Source organism: Dermacentor silvarum, chromosome 10 (assembly GCF_013339745.2).
Source record: "Dermacentor silvarum isolate Dsil-2018 chromosome 10, BIME_Dsil_1.4, whole genome shotgun sequence".
NCBI lineage: Eukaryota > Metazoa > Arthropoda > Arachnida > Ixodida > Ixodidae > Dermacentor > Dermacentor silvarum.
This window is the reverse complement of record NC_051163.1, coordinates 59,646,251-59,659,800: the sequence shown is the minus strand read 5'-3', so window position 1 is coordinate 59,659,800 and position 13,550 is coordinate 59,646,251. Positions and strand designations below refer to the sequence as shown.

At 47.7% G+C, this 13,550-nt stretch overlaps 1 protein-coding gene across 6 annotated transcripts in view; it reads right to left on the bottom strand.

Annotated features, from left to right (window-relative positions):
* Positions 1–10,081, bottom strand: part of LOC119465735 (prolyl 4-hydroxylase subunit alpha-2) — a 253,637-nt gene extending 243,556 nt beyond the window's left edge. For 2 of the 6 annotated variants that reach the window (XR_007464052.1, XM_049657519.1), the window contains exons 1-3: positions 9,771–10,081; positions 5,413–5,591; positions 99–263 (exon numbers count right to left, since the gene is read on the bottom strand). Coding sequence is in view for 5 of the 6 variants with exons in the window: in XM_049657519.1 (XP_049513476.1) it covers positions 99–263; positions 5,413–5,591; positions 9,771–9,967 (541 nt within the window). In the remaining variant the exon portion in view is untranslated. The remainder of the gene's footprint in view (positions 1–98; positions 264–5,412; positions 5,592–9,770) is intronic. The other 4 variants (XM_049657522.1, XM_049657518.1, XM_049657516.1 and 1 more) reach the window with 4 other exon arrangements.
* Between the last annotated feature and the right edge of the window lie 3,469 nt (positions 10,082–13,550).

Below are 13,550 nucleotides of genomic sequence, written 5' to 3'. Positions count from 1 at the left end.
GAAAATAGTCTCTTTCACTCGATGCCATGGGAACGTTAAATTTATTTATGAGGTATGTGCGAAAGAATATATCGACGGCCAGGTTATGGCATGTGTACCGGTCAGCTGCGCCGTCGCCTTGTGGCCCATGATGACTCCCTTGGCCATGTCGGTGAGGTTGAGCCGGTAAGTCTTCTGGATGCGGATGAGCGCCTCGCCGGCGTCCAACAGGTCGCTCTGGCGCGGGAACGTGTCGTTCGACTCCACCATCAGCCTCTCGATCTCTGCCATTTGAGAGGGACGAAACGCGAGAAGTCAAGCACACCAACTCTGGTTACTTGTTGCAGTAGCGGTAAAGCAGGCACGCTTCAGGATATTGCGGGAAAGAACGAGTAACAAAACCACACCAACTCTGGTGTAAACACGTATGCGGTTTAACATATACTCCCGCCACGAACTAGCTCTGGACATCATCGTCCAGTGGTTGTGGTGTTTCCGTCGCTGAGCACAAAGTCGGGGGTTCGAATCCCCGCCGCGGCGGCCGCATTTTGACGGCAGCGGAATGCAAGGAAAAAAAGCTCGTGTGCTTAGATTTAGGCATTCGCTAAAGAACACCAGCGAGGTCTAAATTAATCCGCAGCTCTTGAATATAAGGTGCCTTAAATAGCCCGAGAGTGTCGCTACGAGACGTTACACCCCGCGAATGAGGCATTCTGTAATCGTCTTTTTTTTTTTCAACAAACCGAAACTTACGCTTTCGCTACCGGGAAATGCACACAAGGTCACTTAAAACAAGTTTTATGCGTCTTTACGCGCTTGCGGCCTCACGGGGGCAGAATCTCAAATCTTGCATAAATTTACATGCCAGCAACTTAATGTTGCGCCATTTATTGAACCTCAGAGCAGCGCTTACCCTGCTCTCCGTGCAACCAATGTGCCTCTTAGCCTTTCTCGCTGGCCTCGACCAGACACTTTTGATGCGAAAGCATCAAGTGGCCTATTGAGCGGAAAAGCCGGCGTCTGTAGCAGCGAAGCGGCACTTAAATTCCCATTGGCTGAGACGTTACGCCATGAGCGCGCCTCGACGGAGCACAGCGGGCGAATCTAAACCCCTGCTAGAGTGCTGGCGTGCCAGGTATTGCGTTAGGGGAGAGGGCATCGCCGCCACGCCCACGTCACCAGCGCTGCTCGACGGAGCAGATACAGCGACGCGACGCCGCGGGGCGAGACGGGTTGTCGTCGACGAGGCAGTCGCGTGACGCGTGCGTGCGGGTGCCGCCGTCTCGCGCTCGGAAGCCGGCGCGGTGGCATGCGGCGTTCTTGATTTCTCGGTAATATCGTCGAAATGATTCCAGTCTACAATCAACATGATAACGTACAAACTGTGCAAAAAAATAACATGTATCAATTTAATCGCAAAAGTTGATAACATATTCCGCAGCAAAACTCCAAAACATTACTCTATTGAACTCTTGAGCTATTGAATTTATTTTCCAACAAGCATGTTTACATACGTGTTTGAGGCGTATGGGAGTAAAAGCCGCTAAAAAGCAGCTTCACAAAGCTACCATGTCCCTTTTGAAGTTGGCTGTGCAGTGCAGATTAGACAACATACAGTACACGGATTAGACAACAGATAATTATAGTGTCGGCAGAAAAAGCAATAAAAAGCAGTAGAGTGCGGTAACAAAATTGATAATACAGCAATGCGTTTATTATTAGTACACTTTTATCTTTGTTGTAAGGGCACTCTCTCAAACAATATTATATTGCATCAGGAAGAAAAATGAAAAGTTCTTACTTGCTATTAAAAGAAAAAGAAGGGGGTGGTTACATTTTGTTGCGTGATCTTAAACTTATTCAATATATATGGTAACGCATAACTAAATATTTGAAATCCATAACTTGTGCGCGGGTGTGGAACTTGCCAGTGTTCATGGCATCGTGTTGGGTAATTTGCAGGATTTTCACGACTCGCAGCGGCAAAACTCGAAGGACCGCTCAGCGGCGTTCAGTTGGACATTAGTGCTTTCGCATTCACAACTCATAAGAAGTGCTTAGATGTCCTCGTATTTTTAGTTACTTGGTACCACATTTGCGTGTGTGAGAGAAGGGAGGGAGGAGGGTTAAAGTGCAAGAGGCGACTTAGTTCGTCTCCGTAGTTTCTTAATTGTTTACCCCTACAATTCTTACAGAAGAAAGGCGGAATACCGCTAGAGTGGTACCCCATCCGTAAGAGTGAAGAAAAAAAAATCTAGCGCCCATTTCAAATACTTCGTCTTTCAGTGTCCTTTTATTTTTTTTTCTTGTCTGCATTCGAGAAAAATCGCGGATTATATTTTATTGTTGCAGTAAAAAAGGTCTGTCCGCTAACACTGGTACCACTTCCGTAAGAGTGGTACAAAAAACACGTCCCGTTTAAGCCAACAGACAATTCAGGCAATTAAGGAAAGCATCAGGGAACTTACCCACGGTTTCAAATGAAGTGTACAAATGATAAGCCTAAAGGAAGTGAAATTGGGCTAAAAAACAACTTGCTGCCCAGATGGTAGTCGAACTCCCAACCTCCGCATTACGCGCGCGTTGTACTATCAATTGGGCTGCGGCGACGGCTGTTAATTCTGCCGTCCGCTTTCTTGGGTATTTGTGCGTGTGCGCAACATCTCACCATGGGAGTGTTAGTCAGCGTCACTCATGTCCTTGGCGGCGGAGGTTGTGGGTTCGCCTAACACCGGCGTCAAGTTCTTTCTTCGTCCGCTTTCATTTGCCTTTACCTTATAAGTCCTACATTTAAATTACCACCGCAGGTAGTTGCCATTATGATTTCCATGACTTCATTGCCCGTTGGCTTCATGCGGTTGCATCTAACAAAACAATCGGAACACTCTCTTGCCCTTCTTCACGGAAAACATGTTTAACCATGGAACAGCATACGAAACTGAGAAAGAGCGACAGAACGAGGACCGCTCAGCGGCGTTCAGTTGGACAATAATGCTTACGCATTCGCAACTCATAAGTAGTGCTTAGGTGCCCTCGGGTTTTTTAGTTGTTACCACATCCGTCCGCTAACGACTCGGAGGCCGAGTCGTTAGCGAGGCTCAGAAATTTGAGACGTAGCATGGTCACCATGATGTCAGGGCGAAAGCAGTGGATGGCCTACGGCACTAGAACTGGGATTGTATTCAAATAGAAAATGTTATACAATACAAGCCCTCGATCAAGCCAATGACTTTCCAGGGCCGCGATCGAGGCAGCTCGCGCCATGATTTAGTGCTCGGCAAACAAAGACGACCGCGGCTGTTGGCAACGAGCGCTGCGCTATTTCCCGATGATGTTCGCACACAGTGTGACTGCGTTATCTTGTTATGAAAAAAAAAGGATAATAGATAACATTTATAAAAGCGCGAAATGAACTTGAAACATCGGCTTTCGGCTGGCAATAGCCACGCAATGTATGGCCGTTGTATACAGTGTCAATTTGCAAGGTGGAATTAAGGCATTGGTACTCGAAAATTTATCCACAAACATCTCTACCGCTTACCTTGCTGAATCCTCATCATAATAATTAATATTCTTCCTCCTCTCCTCCTTCTTCTTCTTATTATTATTCTCTATTGTCATTATTATTATTTATGCCAACTGCAGGGATAAGGGATCTCTCAGCGACCTCCAACCCTGTCTTGCGCCAGCTGACCCCATCATATACCTGCGCATTTCCTAATTTCATCACACCACCTGCCCAACTCCATTTTTACTGCTTTGTGGCAATTAATAACAGCCTGCCTCTGTTCGCTATCTCATCCACACCGATGTCCTCCCTCCCTCTCTTATGACTATTGTAACCTTTCTTGCTGGCCTTATGAAAGTTTTCTTTGGTTTTTTGCTTGAATTGGGGGGGGGGGGGGGGGGGGCATGGATGGACAGAACGTTGAGACAAAGCGTTGAACTGCGGACAGCCTTAAGCTTGCGCTACAGATGACCTAGCTTAAAGGAGGGAAAGAAAAATGTGAGTGACTAGACAACTTACCGTAATAAGTTCTTTTTTTTTTTCTTTTTCAACTCCTACCTGAGGCGTCCTTCCAGGTCTGCTGACCTAAGTTGCCGAATTTCATTACCGGAAGCAAAGGCATACACTATAGGATGGTCTAAATGACAGCCGCCTTTTGGCAATACCCTGCGCTTTAGCACGCCTTGGGTTCTTGTTGGGTCATCAAATGCCACGCGATTGCTGCGGCCAATGACACTTCTTTGGAGCACTCCTGCAGTCTGTCTTAGGCCTTCGATCATCGGATCAAGGCGTGTACTTATTCGTATTTGTCATTTTTTTTTTTGCTAGAGAGGCAAAAGATTGGGGGCTTTGAAAATCACGTTACCGAAGCAGGTATGCCCCCCTCAATCGTCCGCCCTACATCTACCGAATTACGCGCTTGTTACTCATTAGCGAAAATAAAGATATACACTCCAGCACTGCTTAATAGTCGGCCGCATCGTTTCGACAATGCTACATACACAAGTCTCGGACGAGTGTATAGTACTTCATCGAGCATCAATATCCACAGAGTCGCCCATCGAGTGAATTGACGACGCCCGCGGCTCACGCTCACTGTTGGTGATGAGGTAGAGAACACAATCGCAAAACGTGTCTCGCGCCATCAAAAGGTCGTAAAAGACTTGAGGGGGCACGTCCACTTGTCTGCCGCACTGTTGCGGTGGACAATTGCGTTCACCTGTTTTCCCGGCCTAGTGCTTGTACGTTATCATTTTTTTTTTCATCGAAAGTTTGCCGCCCCCATGAAGCCAGGGCCTTTTACCCCAATACTCCAAAGGCGCCCCGCTTGTCGCAAGAAATAAAGCTTTTTTGCTCGTGGTAGCTTTTTCATACGTTTAACTTATGCTATGCAGCATCGCCTTGGAGACGTTGCATAACAGGAAACGATGCGTGCTGTTTATATGTTTTGGTTGGTGCTTTTTTAAGAAGCTTGCTACCGGCGAGATTTGCCTTTCTCACACTAACCTTTCTCCATGAAATACCAAAACTAGAGTTTTGAAATGATAATTCATCCATCGGAAATAATATCGTGTTTTGCATGGTCTTTCTGCATTTTCTTTCTTTCCTGTCCTTTCTTTTCTTTTTCGTTTTGCAATGAGCAATGTTGCTATGTTGTTATCCTTCGTTCGTATTCTCTTGTCCTTACATTTTTTATTATCTTTGGCTCGTGCTTTATGCTCGCGTTTTGTTTATCTACTGTGAAACACGCATCACCATTGCTTGCTATAGGCGAGACCTTCGAGACTCTTTAGTTTGCACTTCCTTAGTTTTTCAATTTTATCACAGTGAGCATGACTCGTCTCGCCCACTCCCGCCGAAGGCTTTATTTACGTAAAGCTGGTACAGTGACCCCTGTACATAAATACAACAAATGGAATACTCACCCATCCAGTCGGGCTCCCTGAAGTGATGCACTATCTCGTTCCAGTCCACCGACAGGCGCTTTATGGTGTTGTACGCGTCGATGGGGCTGGCCGTCCGGGTGTCGTACTCGTGCTCGTCCGCAGAGTGCGTCAGCTGCCGGTCTTTGGACGCCGTCGTCTCGTAGTAGTCGTTCAGAAAGCTGCAGTCGATAGAGGATAGTGTGGTACGCTCATGTCTGCAGATTCAACGAACGCGATGTTACGACACTTTCGATTTAACGAAGTGCCGTTCGAAATCCACCGTCAAATACTCATGGAGCCCAATGGGATGAACACCTCGATTCACCGATGCGAACTCAACGCCAGCCATATTTAACAATGTTTCTGGATGGGAAACAATGGTTAAATAAATCGACCAGGAGAAACGGGTTGTGTTCGAAATGCCTCGAAATGTATCCACGTAGTGCTACGGTAAAAGCATTATCATGGCAGTTTCAGACGGGGCCGTTCTCCTTTTACGAAACTATTCGTTGCAGGGTCTGAGCCACAGCACCCAGTTGAGCTGGAGGAGTAGGAGAAGGTTTTATGAAGAGAGAGGGGGAAAGGTCGACCGAGTGAACTTGTCTCTGGTCTACCACTCTTTATCGGAGCAAGAGGGAGAGACAGGGAAAGGAAGCAGTAGATGGCAGGTGACTATGCTTTAATACAATAAGCCATATACGTGCACTATAGACACACAGCGCGCAGGAGTGTCCACACGAAATGTTCATCTACTCTGCGCGTTTCAGTCCGATCGTGCTCAACATTGCAAGCTCAACGTTGGCTCTACGAGATGGCGCCAGCTGCTCTGTCTAAGCATAGTTGAAACCTGCTTTAGTTACGGTGTTTTTTTTTTTATGACAACTGATTACGCGTCCTGCGGACTGAGCCCACGCAGGCACACCTTACACTTATTTTGATCTTGATTATTCTAAATGTAAGGTGCATCAGCGCTTTAGGTATAGTTTATTTACCGAAGTTCTCAATTTAAAAAAAAAAACTTCTTGGTCCCGTCGATTTCTTTGAATCAAGCTTCAGTTGTAGCGGTATCTTGCTGCCGTATACTTGAAGCAAATAAAGGAAGAACGGGAATTTCTGTCTACCAGCAAGGCGTGGTGGGAAGAGGCCCTAAAGAACAGGTAGGAAGGACAGGAGAAAAGAATCAGAAGAGATAGGATAAGCGCTGTTTGCAAGTATATACAGGTACGCGTTAGCAAATCCTGATTGGGAGCGTACCAGTGTCGTTGAAAAGAAAAGTGTACAATTATTGCCTTCTACCGGTGCTAACATGTAAGGCAGAAACTTAACATAGATCGAGAACAAGTTAAGGACCGCGCAAAGAGCGATGGAACGAAAAATGTTAGGCCTAACGTTAAGAAACAGGAAGACAGTGGTGTGAATAAGAGAGACAACGGGGATACCCGATATTCTAGTTGCTATTAGGAGAAAACAGTTGAGCTGGATAGACCATGTAATGCGTAGGGTAGATAGCCTGTGGAACAATATAAGCGCAGTAGCGTATGGCAAAAAATTAGATAGGGTGATTAGATGAAAATCGCAGGCGTGAGATTGAATAAGCTAGCGCAACGCCGGGGTAATTTAGATCGCTTGGAGAGGCCTTCATCATGCAGTGGTCATAAACATAGGCTGATCATGATGATATAGTTTCTCCCGGTAACGTCTTTGGGGGAAGTGCGGGCGCAGCTCGCTACAACACCGGGAACTGGATCTTGGCAGCGGGCGGCACGTTGCTACCGCCACAACCGACCAAGCTAACCGGCGTGTACAAGGCCGTCACCGGTTATTCTCTTGGATCCTCGTAGTCCCGGCACAGGCAACGGCGCAAGCTCAGTGGACATCGATAAATGACTGCCTATGTATGAGCGCGTCATAAAAATCAAGTGGGGCCTGACGACAACGCGTATGAGTGTCAATTTCTATTTGGGGGAGACGGCACGACTCTGGTTCGAGACGCTTGATGAAAAGTTAGCAAGTTGGGATGTCTGTAGGAACGACTTATGCGGTCTATTTGGGAAACCTATCGTACGACAACCAGCGGCCAATAAAGATCTCGCAATTCGCACCCAGAAGTCAACAGAGCTGACATCATCATCATCAGCCTATTTTGATGCCCCCTGCAGGACGAAGGCCTCTCCCTGCGACCATCAGTTATCCCTGTCTCCAACTTGCACCTGCAAATTTCCTAACTTCATCACCCCACCTAGTTTTCTGTCGTACTCGACGGCGTTTCCCTTCTCTTGGTAGCCATTCTGTAACTCTAATGGTCCACCCGTTATCCATCCTACGCATTATATGGCCGGTCCAGCTCCATTTTTTCCTCTTAATGTCGATTAGAATATCGGCTATCCCCGTTTTCTCTCTGATCTACACTGCCATATTCAGGTCTCTTAAAGTTAGGTCTAAAATTTTTCGTTCCATCGCTCTTTGTGCGGTTCTAGCTTAACCAGTTCTCGAGCTTCTTTGTTAGCCTCCAAGTTTCTGCCCCATATCTTAGCACCGGTAGAATGCAATGATTGTACACTTTTCTTTCAACAACAGGGGTAAGCTCCCAATCAGGATTTGGGAATGCCAACTGTATGCATTCCAACCCAATTTTATTCTTCTGTAAATTTCCTTCTCATGATCAGGCCCCGTAGATCTCCTATATTCAGGCTCTGCCCCGCAAGATCGACTAGGACGTTCCTGAAGCGGACAAATTCAGACACGTACAGAAAGGCATAGCCGGTGACGCCATCAATCTGTTATACGGTGTAAAACTTGTTCTACAGTGGAGTCAGTAATTACAGAATGTCGTCGTTTTGAGCCGGCAAAATGCCATTCAGCTGGACCCCCAGCCAGCGCGCCATTCTCGGAGGCCATTAATTGCAGCGATAGATTCCGCGGATGCCGTAAAGATGGAACCAGAGATTCGGGGTGCCTCTCAGCGTTGACAGCTAAAAGAACGCGCAATGATCAGTGACAACGACGAATCGGTAGTCGTAGATATATAAGTGCGAAATCTGTCGAGGGACCAGATGAAAGCTGAACGCTAATTTTCAGCGAATAACTAATGATTTGACTTAGCTTTCGTGAGCTTGCGCGCGCATGAGTGCGATGATGCATTTCGTAAAGTCGGGATTGCGCTGACTCAGCGCAGCACTTCGCACACAAACCACTCGCACCCGTGTGAATCTCGGTAGGTGCCGAAGGATCTAAGTGAAGAAAGTTAAGTGGCAATGTGCGGTAGAAAAATCCACGGAGCGCACTAATGAACGTCCGTATAGGACTATCAGGCGCAAAGGAATTGTACATCCTGGGCTAGTCCGACGGACTTCAAAAAAAAAAAAAAATCACTACTGCCATAAGAAAGCCCGTGAACCGCAGGGACCTGGAGGCGTGTGGTATGCAAAAATTGGCCGTTATGGACGCCTTTCTTGCTGTTTCAGTTTTTATGGTTATTACAGTTAGCACGAGTTAAATCGTAGGCTCGGTTTGAGCGGTGAATTAAATTTTAGGCGTAAGTGTCAAATGACCCATTGAGCGAAATGCAGCTCCACTAACGTGAAACCTGGAGAGGTGCGAAGCATGCAGTAGTGCACCGCTAATGGGCTCATACTGCCTTAAGCAATGGCTCATAACCCCGTAAACACGGCCGCCCCATTACGACGACAAAGCAGAGGAGAAGTGAAATTCTACGCTGGAATGATGAGCGGCAACGCAGACAGCTGTGGTAGATGACGACGAACGCGGGAACGCTCGGCACGCGGGACGCGCGACGACGACGACAGGAGACGCCAACAGCCCGAGAGAATAAGGTTCTTCGCATCTAAAAAACGGCAGAAGCGCTTACATGCAAGCAACGTGTCACGCACTAGAGACCGGGGCCCGTGTTCACAAAAATCTCTTGCGCTAGGATTGTTCGTAAGAACAAAATCCAGCCAATCCTCTTGCGGGACATATTAGTAGCGAAAGCTGCCAGCCAATGGCGAATAGCGGTTGCGATCGAAAATTCGGCACGAGTTACGAAAGGGCGAGGCTCAGCAGCCGAGTCAAAGGCGCGATGAGGGAGGCAAAGTTTTCTATAAAGCGTCCGAAATACAATCTTCCGAGTTCGTTTCCAAGTTTAAGCAATTTCGCGCCCTCGTTAAAATAGTAAGACTGGTCAGCTTGGTTTGTGCTACCGTTTGATGGGGAACAGATCTATTTCTTAATGAATCTTCCGTTTCAAGAATTAAGTATAAAGCTTCGAAAACGCGTTCGATGAAAACGGCCAAATAAGACATGAGTACGCCTAACTAAACGAGCGCACACAGCGAGTATGTACGATGGCACTCTCTCACCTGCGCAGGTAGCCCAGCTTGGTTTCCATGCGGTGTAGGAAGTCGCCGACCTTGTAGACGAGCCTGCGCTCCAGGGACATCAGGTCGTTCATGTGCGCCACCGACGAGAAGACGTTCGCTGCGCTGGCCGCATCGGGGTTGAGCAGGGAGGCGAGCCAGAGCGTCGCAAAAGTCGCGAGCAGTAGCCGGGAGCGCATCGCTGATGCCGAAGGACTGGTCAGCTACGAAGCACCGACCGGGAGGAAATGCCTGGGTGAAAAAAAAAGCGGTCGTTCTGTCACAAAAAGGACGTATTTTTAGCCTCTCGACACCGAAGTGCCCAGGCGACGGAGTACCGTTTTATTGTCCGTTGTTATTGCTTCGGCGGTCCCTTAAGAATCTCAAAAAGCAAAAGCCCATTGTTTGAACAAATGCTACGAGTAAGTGCGCATAAGAGCATCTCTGTGCGTGTGGATAAAGTGACTACCTCTCAAGTTGAGCCGTGTTAAATTTATGTGTATCCCAAGCGCTACATCGGAAACGGTTGAAGCGAAGCTTGTTTTAAATGCGGAAGCATTTCTACGCCCACCCAGCGAGAAAACCTGTCCGTCCGTCTGTCCACCTGTCACGTAAGACGAATCGCTATAAAGAAATTAATCTATAAAACAGAATAAATTCGAAAGGAAAAACGTTGACGGTGGTCAATGAGCAGTCAGTGAGTGCATAAGGATGATAAGGAGTGATGGGGGGTTTGATTGGCCTTATCATGATTTGATTATGGTTCGACGCCGATGGATAAAGGCGAAGGAGTGATAACGGCTTATAATGGTCGGAACAATATTAATCATTTTAGGCACCGATAAGGGTCGGATCAAGTCCGATGTGGTTGCTAAGGACCGATAAAAGTTGATAAGGGACGGATCATGCCAGATAAGGTTGATAACGACAGATAATTGTTGATAAGTATCTCATCAATTGCATTAATATTGGTACTGAGAGATGTCTTGGTAAGGCTCGGATCGAGTCCTATAAGATTGATAACCGATGATGAGGATTGATAAGGGTCGGATCTATTCCGATAAGGCTGATAACGACGGATAAGGGTGGATAGGGGTTTATACTAGTCGGATCAAGTTTCTCCCCATTGATAAATACACCGGGCTGCGTGGTACTGAGCAACTGGCACAATGCTTACGCCTCCTCAGATAACTACCAGAGGAGTTTCTGCGTGAATTTTTGCTGCTGCCGACGAACGCTGCTCTTCTCGATGATGAAATGAAGGCGATGAAATGATGGCGTGACCACGACGGCATGTTTGTCTTGGAGCTCGCGTCTGCAATTACGTATACTTCATTAACTGCCTCCTCGTGCTGCAAGGGCTTGCGTTATCTCCGGTAGCGGCCCAGTGTGCAAGACAACATGCTAGCACACGCAAAGTGAAGGAAGAGAGAAAGAAAGCTTCCCTTAAAAAATGATTCCGCCAGAACCCACTTCAGGATGACTGTCGACGTAAGTGCGATTACCATTCAAACAATGAGCAACTCGTCATATTGTTGAGGAAACATTTCAGGCACCTTTATTTGCAGTCTGCTGTGGTCGTTTTGAGGCTATCCTTGCTTCGGGTATATGCGAGACGCACTTTCTCCGGGATCGACTCAATTTGCTGTGACACTCGCTCACCCAGGCCGGTCATGACCGTGACAGCATGAATGACGATGAAATTAAGGAGAAGAAATGAGGTCAATTGGTCGATGGAACGCCGAAGGCGGTATGAGGACGACGGTTTGAGGACATGCGGTGGGGTGACCACAACTGTGTGACAATGATGGCATGACGAAGCAGGAAGGATGACGACAGAACGACACGACGGCACTATGCCGACTGTATGGCAACGAATGCATGACGATGACTATATAACGTGGAGGCAATGACGACCACGGTATGACAGCGGCACCATGATCACGACAGAATGGAGACAATATGATTGCCATGAAATAGAAGGAGGAATGGCATGTCAATGGCGGCATGATCACGATTGAAGGACGAAAGCATGACTGCGGTGTGATGACGACAGAAAGCTTGTAATGGTTTCATGTGGGATTTCTAGGCGCTTGTACATAGTTTAATGGGTAGATCATGGGGTGGCTGTGTTGAAGGAACCATGTTCGAAACCAACCATTGGCGATGTCTTTTAAGGAGAGCCATGCGATAGCGGTAACGTATAGGAGCGTGCTGAATTTGGTTAGTAGGTTCAGAATACTAGCGACACTAAAGCTAACTTCGGCAGACACACACTTCAGACTGCTTACGTGTGGGAATGCGAAAGCATTATACCGTTTGTAGACCTGGGAACGTCATGAACGTGCTCATTTTATAAACTCGTGACGTGGCGCCACCTCCTTCCCATTGGCTGCGCCACGACGTGCCCAATGATGCACGCACTATATAGGCCACACCTTTAGTCAGCGAGATGGCTGCGACGGGACGTGTGCAATCACGCACGCACTAGGCACACCTTTTGTATGCAAGAACCGTGGAGCCGCCGTGGCGTTGGGAAAGCATGCTCATCTGGCACCCCGGAGGCCCGAGTTCTATTGCCACCCAGACTGAAATGCACCAACAATTTTTTTCAGCCATTAATTTACTTTGTCTACAGGAACCTCCCTGAAAAATGTGCCATCAATCCGAGCATTTTTTTTACGACGTGTTCTTACTCTTTGCGGCGCCGGCCAATTTTGGTGCCATGTTTCTGCCACGCCAGCGCCAACAGATTTTCGCGTAATTGGGCCTAATTGCATTGGCATCAAAAAATTCCTTCATAGCCCATCTCGCGGTGATTGGCGACGTTAACTCAATAAGCAATGCAGCGACACGCTGTATTGTCACCATCGAAACGTGTCACGTGTGAGACGTTTACTGCAGCTGCGCTCATTTGTCACGCTCCCCTCTGCACGCGCTACGCCATCTAGCGGCGCAGTCACAAAGTCCGCGTATGGCTCCCAAGATGCAGCAAGTTAGTAGACAGCTAACGAAGTAAAGATAGTAGTTTTATCGGCCGATTAAACTTCTAAACAATCGCTTACTACCTAAATTAGCAATCATGGTGTCACGCGCGTACTAGCAAACATGAACACATCTCACTCGATGACCGCTCACACTCGCTGTCAAAACGCTGGAGTGAGAAAGCGCGGTTGCAGCTGCGAGCGAATTGATCACCGTGCTGCCTCTTGCTTTAACGCTAACGAAGCGACGAGTACAAAGCGCACACGAAGCTATTAGCCCTCAGTGCACCTAGACTCTGAAATCTTCGCAGATCGCTTTCAAGATACGGCTGCGCCTTCGCAGCGGCCGCCAAAGTAACCCCCCCCCCCCCCCCCCCCCGTTGCCTAGCGTGAGACAGAATACAGCACGCTTCCACCCCGCTTTCCGCCCATGCGCACGCGATATTGAGCCACCATCGTCGGCTCACCCTCGCACGCTTTCACCCGCACATACAGCATACGGTGCGCGGCGACGCAGTTATCGCCCTTGGACATTATGCGCAACAACACGGCGATGGTAGAAATTCGCCTGCAGTGTCCATATAATTGATACCGCAATAGAAGCCTGAAAGAGATTGATAGGACAGGATCTCTTACTGGAACAGGAAACGGTACGAGGCACACATAGAAGCTTTAAGGAAGAGAAAAAAAGTATAAGAAAATGTAGACGAAATGGTAGCTGAAAAGCCTGTACATAGTATACCTCATTACCTCAAGCAGGCTCGGTGGCGCCCCGTTTCAAACGGGATGCCAATAAATG